Source organism: Sus scrofa, chromosome 6 (genome assembly GCF_054392235.1).
Source record: "Sus scrofa isolate SSC_HxYL_T2T_F1_AM1 chromosome 6, Sscrofa_HxYL_maternal_Yorkshire_Landrace_v2.0, whole genome shotgun sequence".
NCBI lineage: Eukaryota > Metazoa > Chordata > Mammalia > Artiodactyla > Suidae > Sus > Sus scrofa.
The window spans coordinates 160,018,910-160,038,929 of NC_139388.1; the positions used below are offsets into that span (position 1 = coordinate 160,018,910).

Consider the following 20,020-nt stretch of genomic DNA (forward strand, 5'->3'; position numbering starts at 1 on the left):
TCATAAATCTCATTTGTTTGAAATGAGTAGCTATCTCCATTTTTTTTTTCATCTTAAAGACTTGTATACTGCTATGCCTTGAGTGAGAGTATGTAGGTTGCAAAATATTGATTTCTAATGCGCCATCTCCCTGTATAGTCCATGAAGGTATTTTGAACTGTAAAAATGCAAAAGTGTGTTGCAAAGTTTGTTTTTAATGGCTCGTGGTGGGGGACTTTCAGCAGACAACCTCAACCCCACTTCTTACCCCTCCCCATCTCATATTTCAGCCAAGTTCCCTATTTTGGAAACTCACACATGCCAGGCTCTCAAACCTAGAATGTCACCCACCCTCTGACAGTCAAGCTCCTGTTTTGTTTTTGTTTTTTTTTTTTTAGGGATGCACCCAAGGCATGTGGAGGTTCCCAGGCTAGGGATCAAATCAGAGCTACAGCTGCTGACCTACACCACGGCCATAGCAACTTGGGATCCAAGCCACATCTGCAGCCTACACCACAACTCACAGCAATGCCAGATCCCTGACCCACTGAGCAAGGCCAAGGATCAAACCCACATCCTCATGGATGCTAGTCGGATTAATTTCTCCTGTGCTACAGTGGGAACTCTTCTTGTTTGCTCTTCATACCTGGCTTTCTCCAAGAAGAACTTGGCACTGATTAGGGTTTCCCTCTGCCCTGTTCTGGTGCTGCCCAGTCACAGTAGTGACCACTGGGTGCTGTCATCGTCTGTTTACTTGTCTATCTTTTCCACTGTGACTCCCGTGAGAGCAAGGCCTGGGACTGTGTTACCCATTGATATACACCATAGTAGGCAGGCAACAAATAAATGCCGAATGAGTTTGCGGAAAGATAAATAAAAGTCTGTCGTAGGGAAAAGGCATGCGATGGCACAGAGTTGATTTTCAAACATCACAGGCTTTGGTGGCATCCACCCTTGGCTCAAGTATGCATTAGCTACGTGAACTGAGCGCTCTGCAGAAAACTCTGATCCTTGGTTTTGTCCTCATGTTCGGGGGCACAGCTCAGAAGCCCACTGTAAGGATTACAGTAATTGAGGGGAAATACACATGTGTATACCCAGTGCCTGGAAGCTTAATATTAATGACATAGTAAGGATTCAAAGCACATTTCATATTCTTTTATCTGGAATTACTACTAGTTTTCCCTCCATTTTCTCCATCCTTAAATACATCCAAATGCTTTCTAACCAGTTCAGTTCAGTTTGAAAGAACACCTATTGTCCATCTAGGTTCCATGTGCCCTGGCTTAATGACAGAAACATGAGTGAAAAAAATATAGTCTGGTCCATGACTCTGAGGCCCTCACAGTGTGAATGGGATATGAGTCAAGCAGACATAAACATGCATGATTTTAATAAAATTAAACAAATGGAAAGATAGAGGTAAGCAAAAGTGCTATAAAACATGGAATAAGTCCTCTTAGCCCAACCTGAGAGCTAGAAGAAGCTTCTGGGAGAGATTGATAACTCGGCTGAATCTCAAAAGACGCACATTTAGCCAGATGATGAAGTATGGAAAAGGCCTTCTAGGCAGAAGGAACAGCATGAACAAGTGCACCAGGGCAAGTTCAGTTTCGCTAGAGGGGTGAATTAGAGGCAGGAAGTGGGAAATGAAGCTGGAAATGGAGGCAGGAAGAGTTGAGCGGGTCTTTCATGTCTGACTAAGGAAGGTATGATTTATCACCAGGGTAACTGGGAACGATTGAAGGATTTTAACAGGAATGCATAATCAGAACTGTGCTTTAGTTGCATCATTGGCATGAACTTGATGCATTAGTCTGTAAGATAGCGTTTTGAAAGCGCATCCCCTCTAGGTCATTATTTCCAGAAATCCATTTGTTTGTTTCATTCAATAAATTTAGCAAATAATTATGGAGTACTTACTAGGAGTAAAGCATCATTCTTGAAGCTGTGGGATCTACAAGAGTACCTGTGTTATTCTGCCTGCTGCTAAGGAGTTCCTAGGCTATTGAGAAGGATGAGCCTTAATTACTCAAGTCCTTGTAGTAGGACATGGAAAGTGGTAAGAGGTATGAGACCAAAAGAGGTTTGCAGATAAAATTCTGGAGACATGTTGCCCAATCTGTCCCTTGAACCAGATGCAGGTTACAAAATAACCTCAAGGTGACTCAGAATATATGGACTCTCCAGAAATTCTGTTTAAGTGGGGCAAGTTCAGGAGTCCCCAGGACATTCCAATGCTCAGCCAGATTTGAGAACCATTGCCACAGGGGGTCTGATGGGAGAGAAGTTCCATTTTAAAGCTGCCAGTAATGGAAAACCTCATGGAGTAGGAAGCTTTTGAGCTGTGCCTAGACAGGTGAGTAGAATTTGGACAGCAGATATCTGGCAAGGCCATTCCAGGTAGCAGGTGCAGCATAGACTTCAGTGGAATGCAAGAAAATGAAGCATATGTTGGGAGAACCCCAGGAGTTTTGCACAACTGCAACAGAAAGAGGTATAATGGTGGTTTGAGACCAGATCAATGAGAAGGAGTTGATGCTTTCACTGCTAGATAATTATAGTCACTTATGATGGAACATTATGGAGGATAATGTGAGAAAAAGAATATATATATATATATATATATATATATATATATATGAATGACTGTGTCACTTTGCTGTACAGTAGAAATTGACATAATGCTCTAAATCAACTATAATGGAAAAAATAAAAATCATAAAATAAAACATCACTAACTTTGCAAAAATGGAATGACGTAACGATAACTGTATTTTAGAGCCATCAGGTCCCTGAAGAAATGTTTGAATGAGGCCAGGTCACCAGTTAGAAAATGACTCCAAAAATCTAAGTAGAAGAGGACCAGATGGACAAAGAATAACTATAGCAACAGCTACCATTATTAGGCATGGAGTTAGGATGATTGTTTTGCTTTCTTCTTCTTTAAGCTTTGACAACCCTAGGAAATGTCCATGATTTCTTACCCATAATCCCCAAATCAAAAAAGCTCCTATAACTGTGAGTTTTCATCACTGTTTTGTTGTCAGAAGCCTACCTGAACCAACATCAGACATTTTATAGTCTTTTTATTTTTACTACATAGAATGAACATTAATAGGTCTTACTACATAAATAGTACCACATTTTATCACAGCATGCTGGCTCAAACTGCATGTAGAGAATTTGTAATATATAACCTTTCTAAAATTGAAAAATTCTAAATTCCAAAGTACATCTGGCCCAAGGGGTTTGTAGAGGGATTATAGACCTAAATTAGCATTGTTTGGTAAATGCTGAGACTAAATCTTAGAGAACCCAAGTAATTTTCCAAAGGAAAAGGGTTAAATAGAGCCTGAGCTCCTGTGAAGAGGAAGGCATGGATGGAAGGGCCTTTGCAGGGGTGGCACTAACATATAAGATTTCATCTTGGAGACTAGGGAGATGATTATTTAGGTTGATGCCAAAGTACAGTTGGGATTCTTGAGTGAGAGTTCCAATGCCTCTGTAATTAGTCATGGATGGGCAGAAAGGCCCTCATGAAGAGAAGGGTGTGGGCAATGTAGACAAGAAAGCAGCAAAGTGATAGGATATGACATCCATCAAAAGGCTCTCTGCACCAAAATAACTTCTCTCTCTCATTGTCCATCAAAGGCAACTAAAATTCCGTATTACTTATTTGAGTGAAAGCTTTGAAGGCCCTAAATGAGAAGGGCTTCAGGGAAGAATAATGACTTTCTCCTTCCACCTCACTGGCTCTATCTACTCACCTGAAAATACAATGGACCTGCATGCCTCCTGCCTTTGCCTATGCTGTTCCTTTAGCCTCACATGTCTTCGGAGCCCTTGCTTCTCTCTAATGAAAACCATTCATCCTTCAATCTTACTTCCTTTGGAGAGTGCCCTGAATGGGCCAGGCCAAACTGATTTTTCATTTCACTGTATTTTCATTGATCCCATACGTAGACTTTATTATTTAAGTGTTTACATAATCGCCTTCACTAAACAAGGATCAGATGTTTTGAACTGCTCTGTTTAGCTAGCCTAGCTATCAACTGAAGATGCAGTGATGGAATGACAAAGTCTTTGCACTGGAGAAAGATTGAGTTTAGTGGAGAGACCAGTAAACAGGATAGACCAGAGTGTGATGAACACTGAGACAGAAGACAGAAGAGGGAGGCCCTTGGCCTGGAAATGTGCCTTGAATGAGACTTGAATGAGTTGGGATTAGCTACTGTGTTGCTTTCCTGTTTGCAAGTTTTAGCGGCCTTCTGATACCTACCAAGTGAAATCATAATTCCTTAACTCAGACTCCGAGTTTCTGTGTGCTCCCACTCTAATAGATAATTCTAGCCTTTATACACTGCAAGTTGGGAGCTACCCAGGGTACACTCCAGGTACAGGTAAAGGGTAGGAAAAGAGTTTCACTGGGGATGGAATTCTAGGCACATTTTATGCCTTCATCTAGGCACAAGAAGTATGAAGTGAGAGGGAGCTGATACATTCCAGAGGGTGAATGTAGTGTCCATCCATGGGATCTAATTCATGGGAATGAAGACAGCAGAGGAGAGTAGGTAGGAAAGAAATATTGGGGCCTGAGGATTAATTGGATGGGGCCAAAAGAACTGCTGGAGTTGAGATACCAAAGTAAGAAATTGGGTGAAATAGGAGGTGCTGATGCAAGAGTGGGGTACTTGAAATTGAAGTGTTAGAGATGATCCAGTTCTTGACAATTCTAAGGTGTATCCATGGAAACCAGTGACTAAGGTCAGGAGGAAGATAAGGTCATCAGAAATGGAGCCAGGGGTTTGGAAGGACTATCTATATGGAATCTAAATTTGCTTGTTGTCATGGACGTAGTAGGAAAGGGGGAGGGGTAAGCCAGGTGCTAAACTCTTCAGTAAAGAAGAGTGACCAGGGATGTTGTAGATGACTTCTGTTGGGAGCAGGGGGTTTAATTGGGTGTCCTGTTAGTAGGAGTTGGTATTTCTGAGAAAGAAGAAATCATCTGGAAGCAGCAGTGAGGAGCTAAGAGAACACTTTACCTGCCTCCTGGCCCAGGAGTAGAAGAGTGCGGCAGAAAAAAAGCCCCTCTTGGGAGAGTATCTGGGGATATCCTCAGGGGGAGACAGCAGTTTGAGTTAGAAGAGGTGGAGGGGGGAGTTCCTGTTGTGGCTCAGGGTTAACGATCCAGCGTTGTCGTGATCTGTGGTGTGGATTGCAGACTCGGCTCGGATCCCGTGTTGCTGTGGCTCTGGTGTGTGCTGGCAGCTACAGCTCCGATTAGACTCCTAGCCTGGGAACCTCCATATGCCGCAGGAGCGGCCCAAGAAATAGCCAAATGACCAAAAAAAAAAAAAAAAAAAAAGAGGTGGAGGGGCGTATTCATCGACCAGATTGAGGACCCGAGGAATTTTCCTGATCACTGACTGTGATCTTCAGATTACCCACTGGACTGGGTGGAGGAGACGAGGGAAGGGTGAGAAATGGGGTACGAATGAGGATGTTATAAAGGTCTGCGGCAGGTAAGCCGCTGTGTGAATGGGCTGGCTTGCCTTTCCAGTGATAACCAAGGAAAACAGGGATGTAAGACATGCTGGCCTGTTGTTTTAGGGGGAGCTGAATCATTGGCTAACTATTGCCCCCCGTAGCTTTCAAGGTGATGCAGGGGGTATTGCGGTGAGGGAGGTGTGGTGGTCTTACTCGAACCATATGGGACTGCAGGCTGCTTTTAAAGGCAGCTGTGGGCAGTGCCATGGCTGGGGAAGAAGGGGCTTTACAGGTAGCTGGGCAACTGCAGATGTCTCCTGTTTAGCATGCAGCAGATGGGGCTACAGCAGAGGAGGTGCAGTCTTAAGAAAAGTGCCAGCCAGGGGCCAAACACTTACCAGGCTTTGCAGCCATTTGACTGAAACCTTACCATAGTCCCATGTGGCAGGCATTATTGGCCCTATTTTACAAATGCAGAGAGATTGAGTTGCTTACTCAAGATCACCCATCTAGAAGAGGTGGGCTTCTTGTCTATATTTAACCTGAAGAATGAAAAGTACTGACCTGACCTGATGGGTGATGAAGAGAGGGTGTGTGCAGTTTTTGGTTCTTGGACCTTTGTGATGGAAGTTCTTACCTTTTCTATTGTGTGTCTGTTCAGAGGGCAGGTGGGATTTCAAACAGCACTTCTATGCTCTGTGGTCCCTACCCATTCCTTGGGGGCTTTGGCAATCATCAGTACCAAGAACACAGACCATTTTCTCCATTGTGACAGCCCTTGTGGTATTGAGGTTTAAACCGAAGCCCTTTTATTCATGTAAGGGTGACTCAGATGCTATTTTTAATTGACTTTTATTTCTTCACATCTTAGGTAGGATTTGACAACTTTTTTCTTAGGCTCATAATTTCTTAGCTTCTACCCCCTCCTCTGTGCTTTGGATTTTGAGTTTCCATTTTCCTTAAAGCCCTGGCATTTGCTTACCAGGAGAGGCATGTGCCCCGTGATTAAACCACTGCTGTTGATGTTCCTGTTGCTTCTCCCTGTGGAAGGCACTATTCAGTGGCTTTGCAGAGGTTCAGAAATGAGTTCACTTTTCTTCTTAAATCATCATCAAAATAATGTCTTTTCCTTTTGGAACTTATTTTAAGTATGGCTTCATGGCAACTTTCACTTCTAGAGTCACTACAAATTCACAGAACCCCTGCAGTTCCTGTTCACTGCAGTTTGCCGAGTGCGGAGATGTAGGTCATTGCAGATGTAAGCCTGGGGAGCTGCGATGCAGGAGCAGGTTACCAAGCAGCGTGGTGAACTCTGTAGAGACAGGTGCAGCTCTCTGTACCATATTTTATAAACCAGACATTAGGACATGTTATTTGACACATAATTTATTCTCATTTGCAGGTCTGTTTTGGAAGGGTATAACACTAAATTGTATTTGGCTATGTGGTTCTGCATTTTCTTATCACCTTTTAAATTACATTATATCAGGACCGCCTTGACGATGCAAGCTACATGGTCACAGTGTAATGTAGTTAAGTGTCTAAATGGTGCCCGGCACACAATAATGTCATGCAAGGCATGTATATGTCAAACAAGCGTTTAATGCCTATTTTGGTTAATATGATTATTATTTTTCTGAGATTCCTGTAAAGTAAATATTGAGTGAGAGACATTTTCCTCCTAGTTTGGACATGGAGATATATATATATATCCATGTAGATGTAATAATACCACATTTAGAGAGCAGGGGTTCAGATTTGTAATCATCTCACACCAGTTTCCCTCTCCTTCTAGAATAGCAATCCTTTGTTTTTCTTGACTGGTTGCTACCTCCATGGTTAATTTCCATATCAAAGAGTTAAACCCCTACTGTTTAGAGGACACCACTGTCTTTTATCTTAGGTTGTTCCTACAATATCTGGAATTGTCTTGGCCTTTGCTTCCCAAATGAGGTATTTGCGTCTTGCTGCGTCCAGATCGGAAATGCTAGAGCAAACTTCCATGGCTATTTTCAGTCTTATCTTCTGACATTACAGTACTTAGATAATTTGTTTCTGTGTGCATTCTAAGCTGTCCTTGGGGAAAAAATGTAAATTCTGTACAGTTACAGTTCATGAATTATGTGAACCTGCTCATCCTTCTGTTTATTCACTGATTCATTCATTCAACAAGCCTTTGGTGCTCCTCAGGGCTAGGACTGGAGGTACCAAAATAAATGAGACCCTATCCTTGTCCCAAAAGGATGCTGAAAGACTTGCAAAACAAGGATTCTTTCATTCCCCTGCTTTTTATTGAGTAACCACTGCAGGTCACATATGCTTTGGGGCACTGGTGCTATAACATACACTAACAAAGTACAAGACAGTATGCTGGGAGTTGATAGGTGCCATGAAGACATGTAACCTAAGATGTCCTGGTCAGTGTTTTTGGCAGTAGACAACCGAATCTGCTGCCAGTTTGAGCAGAGAGGGTTTATAATAGGTTATATTAGGAATCTTCAGAAGGGTTGGGGATGAGCTTGTACGTCACAACTAAGGGAAATGTCCAACTTGGACCATTCCAAGGGGAACATCTGTCCCAGCTCGTGGAGGATCTGCTCTCCTCTAAGTGGCTACAGCCTCATGTGCTCACTTCCCATGCCCCATGGATGACTCGTTCACAGAATTCTAGCTGAGGGGTTGCCTAGGAGGTAGAGTTCTAAGCTTTCCAGGATCTGTGTTAGGAGAAGGCTCACTAGGAAGAAACATTAATTAAAAACCTTTGGTGGATACTGAATCCTCTTCTAATTACTCCCGTCTCCCTCCTTTGCCATGCCGGCTTAAAAGGAAAGTTACAGTCATTTTTTTCCTCCCTCATCTCCCATTCACTCTGAAATCCACTGGACCATTGCGTCTGCTGTGAGACCCTTTTGCAATGTCTGTCAAATGGTCTCCATCTTGACAGACTCCACCAGATGACTTTCCGTCCTTATCTTAACAGAACTTTTCTGCTGTACTTGCTGCTATGGGCACGCATTCCCCATTCATACTCTCTACCCCTTCTTTTTCTTTCCTAACTTCATACCTCTCTGCTGCTTCTTTTCCTTTAAAGGAAGAATTAGGAGTTTGTATTGGAGCTCAGTGGGTTACAAACTGGACTGGTATCCATGAGGATGTGGCTTCGATTTCTGGCCTCGCTCAGTGGGTTAAGGATCCAGCATTGCCACAAGTGGTGGTGTAGGTCACAGGTGGGGCTCAGATCCCACGTTGCGGTGGCTTTGGTGTAGGCTGGCATCTGAAGCTCTGATTCAACTGCTAGCCTGGGAACTTCCATATGCTGCAAGCGGTCCTAAAAAGAAAAAACAACAACAAAAAGAAAGGATTAATGCTATTTTTTCTTTTTAAATTACTTTTAATTAAAGTATAGTTAATTTACAATGTTGTGCCAATTTCTGCTGTATAGCAAAGTGACCCAGCCATACATGTATATATATTCTTTTTCTTATATTATCTTCCATTGTGGTCTATTCCAAGAGATTGGATGTAGTTCCCTGTGCTATACAGTAGGACTTCATTGCTTATCCATTCTAAATGTAATAGTTTGCATCTACTAACCCAAAACTCCTAGTCTATCTCATTCCCTCCCCCTCTGCCTTGACAACCACAAGTCTGTTTTCTATGTCTTTGGGTTTTTTTTTTTTTTTTTCCTGTGGATAGGTTCATTCATGCCACATTTTATCTTATCTTATCTTTTGTCTTTTTAGGGCTGCACCCGTGGCATATGGAGGTTCCCAGGCTAGGGGTCTAATCAGAACTGTGGCCGCTGGCCTACACCCCAGCCATAGCAACACGGGATCTGAGCCTCGTCCACAACCTATACCACAGCTCATGGCAACGCTGGATCCTTAACCCATTGAGCCAGGCCAGGGAATGAACCCGCAACCTCATCGTTCCTAGTCGGATTTGTTAACCACTGAGCCACAAAAGGAACTCCATTCGTGTCATATTTTAGATTCTACATATACGTGATATCATATGGTATCTCTTTCTCTGTCTGACTTCCTTCAGAGGAAGGAAGTCTCTTTAGTATGAGAATCTCTAGCTGCATTCATATTGCTGCAAATGGCATTGTTGTGTTTGTTTTTATGGCTGAGTAGTATTCCATTGTGTATATGTACCACATCTTCTTAATCCATTTATCTGTCAGTGGACATTTAGGTTGTTTCCATGTCTTGGCTATTGTGACTCTGCTTCTTCTTAGACTTTCTTCTTGGCCTCTGCTATTATCCCATGGCTCTAATCTCATTGCATGTTCCTCTCCATGATTCCATCCAGTCTCATCACCTCAACAGATGCCAAAAATCAAGGTGTTTGCCAATGACATTCCTTCTAGAGGCTCTAGGGAAGAATCAGTTTCCTCACCTTTTCAGGCTTCTGGAGACCACCTGCATTTCTTGTCTTGTGGAGCCTTCCTTCATCTTCAAGGTCAACACAAATCATCTTCAACCCCTGCCTCCTTCATGTCTGCTTCTGCTGACACATCTCCTTTTCTGACTCTTGCTTCCTTCTTACAAGGACCCATGTGATTGGGCCCAACTGGTTAATCCAGGATAATATTCCCATCTGAAGATCCTTCACTTAATCACATCTGCAAAGCCCTTTCTCCCATGTAAGGTAACATAGTCACAGGTTTCAGGGACTAGGATGTGGACATCTTTGAGGTGCCATTATCTTACTTGTGACATCTACCTTGTGAGGTGGGATGCAATTATTCTCCTAGATAAGACAACAAATACAGAGTAGGTAATTAATTTGCTCCAAGTCACAAGGCTAATAAATGACAGAGCTGGCATTTAAACTAAGTTTGATTTCAGGGTCCATACTCTTAAGCTCCATGCTAACCAATAAATGATGAATGCCAAATCTAAATTTATAACCTCTGTAGGATTCACATATAGAACTGCCTGTTAGATGGCTTCCCTAAAAATGTAACCTATCCCATTCCAAGCTGAGCTCATCGTCTTTCTCTAATACCTGTATCTCCAGTCCTCAGTCTTAATTGCTTTACCAGCATTCATCCTCTCACCCAATTTAGAAACCTGGGCATCACCATGGAGTCCTCCCTCCCTTTCCCTTCAGACCCGTTAGCCTCCAGGTTCAGCCTGTACCACTCTCTGCCTTTTCTTCTTAGCTGTCCCCTTCTTCCATTCCTACCAACACTACCCAAGTCCAGCTTCTCTTCGTCCTTACTTGATCACTGTAGTAGCCTCTTAATTGGTTTCTGGTCTCTAACTAGCATAAAATATAAGACTAACCATGTCACAGCCTGTGTAAAATGCATCAGAAGCTCTTCATCCCTGCTGAAAATTAAACCCAACTATGTTAAGGAGACGTGACCTTTACTTGCTTCTCCAGCCATATGTACCAAACAATGGGGCTCCAATAATATGGACTCCCTATTCCTCCTACATATGTCCTGTTACTTCACATGCCGTACCTCCTATGTTCTTGTTCTTCTCACGTCTGACGGCCTTTCCCACTGTTCTTTGTTTGACTACTTATTTTATCTGAGGAGTCATGTCTAGGACGCCTTCCTTGTCCCTTCCCCCACCCCGGCATCATGATCTCTGTGTTCTCAGAGTGGACTTTGTGCCATGTAGCTAATAACTTTCTGTATTATGCTAGAATGATCAGTTTGTGTCTGCCTTCCTCATTCCATAAACGCCAAAAGGTCGGGAACCATTTTTTCTTTTTCTTTTAAATTGAAGTATAATTTACAAAAATTGTATTTCAGGTATACACCATAATGATTTGATAATTGTATATATTGCAAAGTGATCCCTACAATAAGTCTGGAAACATCCATCACCATGCGTAGTTACAAAATTTATTTTCTTGTGATGAGACCGTTTAAGATGTACTCTCCAGCAACCTTCAAATATCCAGAGCAGTATTATTCACTGTAGTTACCACGCTCTATATTACATCTCCATGATTTATTTATTTTATAACTGGATGTTTGCACTTTTTGACCCTCTTCACCCATTTCTCTCACCTGCTACCCCCACCCCTGACATTCACCAATCTGTTCTCTGTATCTGTGAGCTTGGTGGGGCTTTTGTTTTGTTTTGTTTGGTTTTTTTAGAGTCTTCATACAAGTGAAGTCATACAGAATTTTTCTCTCTCTGTCTCACTTACTTCACTTAGCATAATGCCCTGAGGGTCCATCCATGTTGTCACAAATGGCAAGACTTCCTTCTTTTATGGTTGAATAATATTCTGTTTTGTAAATGTCACCTTTTCTTTATCTACTCATTCATCAAGATGCATTTAGATTGTTTCCATATATTGGGTATTGTAAATAATGCTGCAGTGAACATGGGGATGCTTATGTTTTTTTAAGGCACTCTTTTCTTTAGAAAAATACACAGAAGTGAAGTTGAGGGATCATAAGAAGTTGCTGGGTCGTATTTTTGTGGATGCACCAGTTTATGTTCCCACTAATGGTGCACAAACTTTGCCTTTTCTCCACATCCTCAACACCACCTGTTACTTCTTCTTGTTTTGGATAATAGCCTTTTGTGAGATAATACATCATCGTGGTTTTATTTACATTTCCCTGATTATTCATTTGAACACTTTTCCATGTACCTTTTGATCATCTGTATGTCTTCGCTGGAAAAATGTCTGTTCAGGTCTTCCGCCCATTTTAATATTGGATTACTTGTTTTATTGCTGTTGAGTTGTATGTGTTCTTTATATATTTGGGGTATTAACCCATTATCAGATAGATGATTTGCAAATATTTTATCCCATTCAGTGTATTACCTTTTCATTCGTTTTGTTGTTGGTTTCCTTTGCTGTGCAGAATCTGTTTCGTTTGATGTAGTCCTACTTGTTTATTTTTACTTTTATTGCCTTTGCCTTTGGAGTCAGATCTTAAAAATCATCACCAAGACCAGTGTCAAAGAGCCTGCCACCTGTGTTTTTTTCTAGGAGTTTTATGGTTTCTAGTTTAATGTTCAAGTCTTTAATCCATTTCGAGTTTATTTTTGTGTATGGTGAAACATAGTGATCCAAATTCATTCTTTTGCATGTGGCTGCTTAGTTTTTCCAACATCATTTATTGAAGAAACTGTCCTTTTCCCATTGTATATTCTTGGCTCTTTTGTTGTAAATTAATTGACAATCTATGTGTGGATTTATTTATGGGCTTTCTGATCTATTCTGTTGATCTATATGTATGTTCTTATGCCAATACCATACTGTTATGATTACTATAACTTTGTAATATAAAGTCAGGAAATATGATACCTCCAGTTTTCTCAAGATTGCTTTGGCTATTTGGGGTCTTTTGTGGTTCCATGTATTTTTTTAGGATTGTTTGTTCTATTTCTGTGAAAAGTACCAATGCACTTTGGTAGACATTGCATTAAATATTTAGATTTTTTGGGTATTCTAGCAATTTTAATGAGCACAAAATATCTTTCCATTTATTTGTATCTTCTTAAGTTTCTTTCAGTAATGTCTTACAGTTTCAGTGTGCAAGTCTTTCATCTCCTTGGTTAAATTTATTCCTTGGTATTTTGTATTTATTTTTGATGCAATTAGAAATAGGATTGTCTCCTTAATTCCTCTTTCTGATTATTTCTTATTGTCTAGAAATGTGATAGAGTTTCGTATATTGATTTTGTATCTTGCAACTTTACTAAATTTATTAGTTCTAACAGTTTTTGATGGAGTCTTTAGGGTTTTTTATATGTAATATGCCGTATGAAAATAGTGACAGTTTCACTTCTTCCTTTTCAGTTTGGATGCCTTTTTTTCATTTTATGACTAATTGTTCTGTGTAGGACTTCTAATCCTATGTTGAATAAAAGTGGTGAGAGTGGGCATTCTTGTATTATGCCTCATCTTAGAGGAAAAGCTTTTAAGTTTTCATCATGGGGTATGATGTTAGCTGTGGGCTTGTCATACATGGCCTTTATTATGTTGAATATGTTCCCTCTATGCCCACTTTGTTGAGGTTTTTTTTGGTCATAAATGGATGTTTAATTTTGTCAAATGCTTTTTTTGCATCTGGAGATAATCATATGGATTTTGCTTTCTTTTTGTTAATGTGATGTATCATATTGATTGACTTATAGATATTTGACCTTATTTGCATCCCTGGAATAAATCCCACTTGATCATGATGTATGATTCATTTTACTGTATTGTTGAATTTGGTTTACTAACATTTTGCTGAGGATTTTTTATCTGTGTTCATCGGTATTGACCTGAGATTTTCATTTCTTGTAGCATCCCTGTCTAGTTTTGATATCAGGGCTCAGGGAATGTCTTCTTCATATTTGTAACCCTAATGTCTAACACACAGTAGAAAACCAATTAATATTTTGAGGTGACACAAGTTTAAATTTTTAACAAGCTGGGATTTTCTAATTCAAGAAATTGGGAGAAAGGCAGGCATTCCAGGCAGAGGAAAGAGCACTTTCAAAGGTATAGAGACATGGACGAGCAAATAAGTTTGGGAATTGTAACTCACCGAGGCCAGGAGGAAGAAAGCATGTCAGGGAGGGGGCCATATGATGTCAGAAAATTAAGAAAGTTGGGATTAGGAAGATCTTTATGTACTAAGCAAGAGTTAGAGCTGTATTTGAAAGCTTTGAGGAAGCCAAACTGAAGAATTTTAAACAGGGGCATACATGATCAGATTTGTGTTTCTAATCAGATTTGTCTAATAGCTGGACAAATAGCATATTAGAGAGGCCCAAAGTAGAGGCAGAGAGACCATGAAGAAGTTATTTTAAGCAGCAAGTAGGGAGGACTCAAAGCAGTGGCAATGGCCTGAGGAAGGGTCAGGCGCATGGGCTTTTAAGACTTCAGATCAGCAGGATGTAATGACTGACTAGCTGAGGGTCCCAAAAAATAGAGCATGGCTTTAAATGGAATGTTTCCTTAGCCACCTCCCAACCCATCGTCAGTCAACTTGCTTCATACCCTCAACCCCGACCTCCCCCCAGGAGGTAAATAACAGAAAGCATCACATCCATGTTCCACAGCGAGAAAAATCAAATCCAAATGTTAGTGCCAGAAGGGGGCTTGGAGGTCACCCAGGCCAACTCCCTCCTGAGTAGACAAATGGCAGAATGGAATGACTTTCCAACAGTATCTCTGAAAATTAGTGGTAGGCACCAAGTCACTCTTTATTGAATGATCTATTTAATTCTCCACATAGAACTTGTCTCTAGGGAGTTCCCGTCATGGCGCAGTGGTTAACGAATCCGACTAGGAACCATGAGGTGGCGGGTTCGATCCCTGGCCTTGCTCAGTGGGTTAACGATCCAGCGTTGCCGTGAGCTGTGGTGTAGGTTGCAGACGCAGCTTGGATCCTGCGTTGCTGTGGCTCTGGTGTAGGCCAGTGGCTACAGCTCCGATTGGACCCCTAGCCTGGGAACCTCCATATGCCGCGGGAGCGGCCCAAGAAATAGAAAAAAGACAAAAAAAAAAAAAAAAAAAAAAAAAAAAAAGAACTTGTCTCTACTATTTTCATGTATATTTGCTTAGTTTCTGTCTCTCCCTGACATTATAATGTGATATTTAGAAGCAGAGTCCTTGACTGTTTAAAAGAATGTTTTACCCACATAGTAAATACTTACTGAGCATTCGTTGAAAGAGGAATAAGCCAGGTATAATCAGGTTTTCTTCCTCCTGAACCTGTCATCTTTTCCCATGATCTTGGCTTGGAGGTTATCAGTCCTTAATTCTATTTACTGCTGGGGCTTTTCCTATTCATTTCTACAGAGACTGAAATCTACCACAACAATATCATATTTCTCATTTGGATTCAGATAGTGAAGAGCTAAAAAGTATTATCTTGCATTCCTTCAGAAATATTAACCACTAGTCACCTTATACCTATTAGGATGGCCTCTATCAAAAAAACCAAAATAACAAGTATTACAAAGATGTGGAAAAAACTGGAACTCATGTGCCAGTTAGGAATGGAAAACAATATGACGATTCCTCCCAAAATTAGATATAAAACTACCATATGATCTAGCAATTACGTTTCTGGGCCTATACCCAAAAGAATTGAAAACAAGGTTTTGAATAGATATTTGGACACCTATATTCATAACAGCCTTACTCAAAACAACTAAAAGGTGGAAGCAACCCACATGTCCATCAGCGGATGAATGGATAAACAAAATGTGTTATATACATACAGTGGAATATTATTCAGCCTTAAAAAAGGAAGAAAATGTTTCAGTATGCTGTACCAAAGATGACAGTTAAGGACATTATGCTAAGTGAAATAAGTCAGTCACAAAAAGACCAATGCATGTGATTCCACTTATGTGAGGTCTCTGGAGTAGTTAAGTTTATAAGTACAGAAAGTAGAATGACAATTGCCAGGGCTTGCAGGGAGGGAGAATGGGATGCTGTTGTTTGATGAATATAGTGCTTCAGTTTGCAAGATGAAGAGAGTCCTGGATGTTCTTAACAATGTGAAGGTACTTTTAAAAATGGTTAAGATGGTAAATTTAGGAGTTCCCATCATGGCTCAGTGGTTAACGAACCCGATGAGTATCCATGAGGACGCAGGTTCGATCCCTGGCCTTGCTCAGTGAGTTAAGGATCTGGCGTTGCTGTGAACCGTAGTATAGGTCACAGATGCGGCTCAGATCCCACATTGCTGTGGCTGTGGTGTAGGCTGGCGGCTACAGCTCCGACTGGACCTGGAAACCTCCATATACTGTGGGTGTGGCTCTAGAAAGACAAAAAACAAAAAAATAAAATGAAAATTAAAAAAAGATGGTAAATTTAAAGTTCTGTGTATTTCACCAGAATTTTAAGAATATGAGCCACTGAGGTATGTACATCTGCCCTCTCATGCAATCCTTGCAGAAGCCAGTACTGTTTGTAGAACAGTCCCATTTTATAGTGAGGACCACAGGGCTGAGAGAAATGAAAAGAATTGTCCAAGACACATGACTAGAAAATGGCAAAGCTGAGCCTTATACTCCAATCTCCTGGTTCCATGCCCTGTGTTGGTGTCTGCCATATCATTGGAGAGGAAAATTAAAGGAATCAACTTGACTGCTGGTTGAAATATAAGAAATAAACCCTTGAAATTTGTGAAGAAAGATATACATGTGCATGGTGTGTATGTGTGTGTGAGAGAGAAACAGAGAAAGAGAGAGAGAGGTGGGGGGAGAAGGAGGGGGAAAGGGAAAGGCATGCAAGCCAGCTCCCAGACACCTGCTCTCTACTTCCTGTTCAATTTTCCTTCCTTCCGACATCTTCAGAGGGCAGGTGTGAGTCAAGTATAAACACAGTGCGGCAAAGTCAGCCAATGTCCTTTCCCTCAGCTGACACCATCATGGGGATTTTGTCACCATCATGAGGGACTGTCTGTGTGCATAAATGTACACCTTTAAGACGATCCGGCTCTTCCTTTTGGAAACGGCTCCATCAGATGCCTCCCTACACTCTCCCTCCTCTCCCTCCTACCTCCTGTGAGGATGGAAAAATGACAGAGTGCACTTACCAAAGGAAGTTGAACCTAGTGAGAGAAAGGGGTCCTGGGAAGAACACTGTGTACGAGTCACGCCTGATCCTACCTACCTAAACCACCAACTCACTGTGTAACCCAGGCATGTCCCTTCATCTGTCCCCAAGGACTGGGCTGTCACCACCATTTTCATATATCCAATTTGAGCTGAATTTAAAAAGGAGAACACAGTCTCCAGAGGGGAGTCCAAAATACAAGAGCATCATCTAGTCTCTTATAAGTAGCTTTAAAATTTTTCTTTAATTTTAATTTTTTTTCTTTTTAGGGCTGCACATGCAGCATATGGAAGTTCCCAGGCTAGGAGTAGAATCAGAGCTACGGCTGCTGGTCTGTATCACAGCCACAGGAACATGGGATCCGAGCCATGCCTGCAACCTACACCACAGCTCACGGCAACACTGGATCCTTAACCCACTGAGCAAGGCCAGGGATTGAACCTGCATTCTCATGGATACTGGTCAGTTTCATTGCCACTGAGCCACAATGGGAACTCCTAAGTAGCTTTTATTTACTATGCATCAAGGCACTGTGATGGTCACTTTACATATGGTCACCCTAATCTTTCTACCCCTCCAAAGTTATTTTTATGGTGTGACTGCACTGGTAATACCAAGTTTCCCAAAGTATTTCCAATGTAGTAAAGAGCAGAGCCAGAGTTTGAACTTAGACCTATCTAGTTCCAAAGATTTCTCTTTTCTGCACCCCCATGGTGTTAGTTCAACAACCAAGTTATAAAGAGCTGTGGCAGCAACATGGAATCAGAAAGGGAGTTAGGTCTACCTGTCAGGGGAAATCTTGAAGGAGAAGGTAGGCATTAATGTGCAAGAAAGCAGTTCACAAGTAGATGGGGGACTCATTTGGGGAAGTAAGAACACATGAGTAAACACATGTACAAAAGAGAGTGCAACGTTTATGGGACAATGTAGATTATCCAGTTTGGTTTGAGTGTGGTTATGTTGAGCTATGTGTGGAGATAGTAATTCCACCATCTTTGAGATCATAATTCCACAACCTCTGCCAGTTTTCTAAGATGCCACACTAAAGAGTTTAGGATTTATTTGTATAGGCAGCAGAAAGCCACCAAAAGTTTGTATCAAGGGATTTATCAGTAATTGTTAGCACTGTCTATTTTATAAGTGTAATTTATACGTTGGGAAGGAAATTAAACACACTTGAAGTGTTTCAAAGAGTTTTTTCTTTTCTTTTTATGGCTGCACCTGCAGCATATGGAAGTTCCCAGACTAGGGGTCAAATCCGAGCTGCCAGCCTATGCCACAGCCACCGCAACACCAGATCTGAGCCACATCTGTGACCTATTGCTGCAGCTTGTGGCAACACTGGATCCTTAACCCGCTGAATGAGGCCAGGGATCAAACCCTCATTCTCACAGATACTATGTCACATTCTTAACCTGCTGAGCCACAACGGGAACTCTAGAAACAGTTGTTTTCACTCCATCTCACATGGAGAGTAGCATTACTGGCTGATACTACTCAGTAGATAAGTGATGCTATTACATCAGCACTGAGAGGCCCTTGGCATGCACAGTGAAGTCAGCTAATCATGTGGCTTTTTTCCTTGAATGATGAGACATTTCTGGTTTTTTTGTTTGTTTGTTTTGTTTTTTTTAGGAAGGGTTAAGAAACTTCAAAGAACTTCAAGCCAAATTTCAAGAGCTTGATACACCATCTCTTCCAAGACCTATTAAATTCCCAGCAGGTGTTTCTCAAAAGGGTGACATTGGAAGCAAACCGTCCGCAAAGACTTTGGCAAGTGGGAGACCCCTCTCATCCAGCCTCATTCAGCCCCCACCCAGTTGTGCCAGTGGTGACCCCCAGCCTCTTAAACACCAGAAAGTAAACTTGGCTCAGAAGAGCGAGATTCAGAAATGTTCTAATTCCCTAGGAACTCTGGGAGGCCCTTCCGGTTCTGCAGTAAATTCGCAGACAGCCTCCCTGCTGTTAGATGTGAACCAGTCAAATGCTGAGAAAAACAGTAAGAAGAAAGCAATGGTGAACAATAGCTTCCGAGACAAGCTCTGGAACTGGGAGGTTTTATCTCAGAAAAGCGAGATGGCATCAGCCTTTCTCCCCACCAGTTGCAGAAGCCGGGCCTCCCATCTGGAAGAGCAGAAAAGCATGGCATTTATGCTAGAGGAGCCCAGGAAAAAGCTGGAAATAAAAGGAACCCAGACCCTCCCTTCCCAGAGGTGCTTGATGGCCCAAAGAAGATTCTGTGCCACCTCTGAAGAGCCCACCATTCGACTTTCTCAACATGGCAGGAAGAGCCGAGACATCCCCAGTCCAGAGAGGAGCCCAACTGAGAACACCTGCCACCCCACCTATGACAATGAGCTCAACATCCAGGCCCCAGGTGAGAAATGGAAACCCCACCGGCCTGGGGGAGGGGTCACTGTGTTCCTAATGAGAGCTGGCTGGCTTGGGATGGTCGCATATGTGACCTATGGTCAATATTTGCTCCCAGCTCCAGCACCGGTGTTCTAGGCCCACCTGCTCTTTTGGCATTTTAGGTTTTGGTTGAGTGATTAATCTCCTAGAATTATATGGATAGAAGGTTTGGGCATACTTTGACTTGAATCCTAGCTCCACTTTTTGCAAGAGGCATCGACATGGGCAGTCCACTGAAGTTCAGAAAGCCTGGTCTGCTCTCCTATATGTTGATCCATTGCCTATCTTCCTTGCCGTGATAGAAAGCACAACCGTCCTCCTGGTGGCTCATGCCAAAACTCTGGGAGTCATGCTCTCTTTCTCTCTCCTCCTCATTCTTTGCAACGAATCCATCAGCAAGTTCTTGGTTCTACCACCAAACCAGATGTGTTGGGATGTGTTCTCCATCCCACCGCTTCTTTCTCTTTCTGCCTTCTGTCCATGTTTACATGGACCTTCTCTTGCCTGGACCACTGCAAGGTCCAGCTGGGCTCCCTGATTTCACACTCTTGCCCTTTTATATTCTACCCTCCTTGTAGGCACAGGG

General features: G+C 41.9%; 1 protein-coding gene across 9 annotated transcripts in view; it reads left to right on the forward strand.

Annotated features, from left to right (window-relative positions):
• FYB2 (FYN binding protein 2) overlaps positions 1-20,020 on the forward strand; it is a 115,184-nt gene that overhangs the window by 18,932 nt on the left and 76,232 nt on the right. For all 9 annotated transcript variants that reach the window (XR_014808204.1, XR_014808206.1, XR_014808207.1 and 6 more), the window contains exon 2: positions 18,658-19,399. Coding sequence is in view for 3 of the 9 variants with exons in the window: in XM_021096578.2 (XP_020952237.2) it covers positions 18,658-19,399 (742 nt within the window). In the remaining 6 variants the exon portion in view is untranslated. The remainder of the gene's footprint in view (positions 1-18,657; positions 19,400-20,020) is intronic.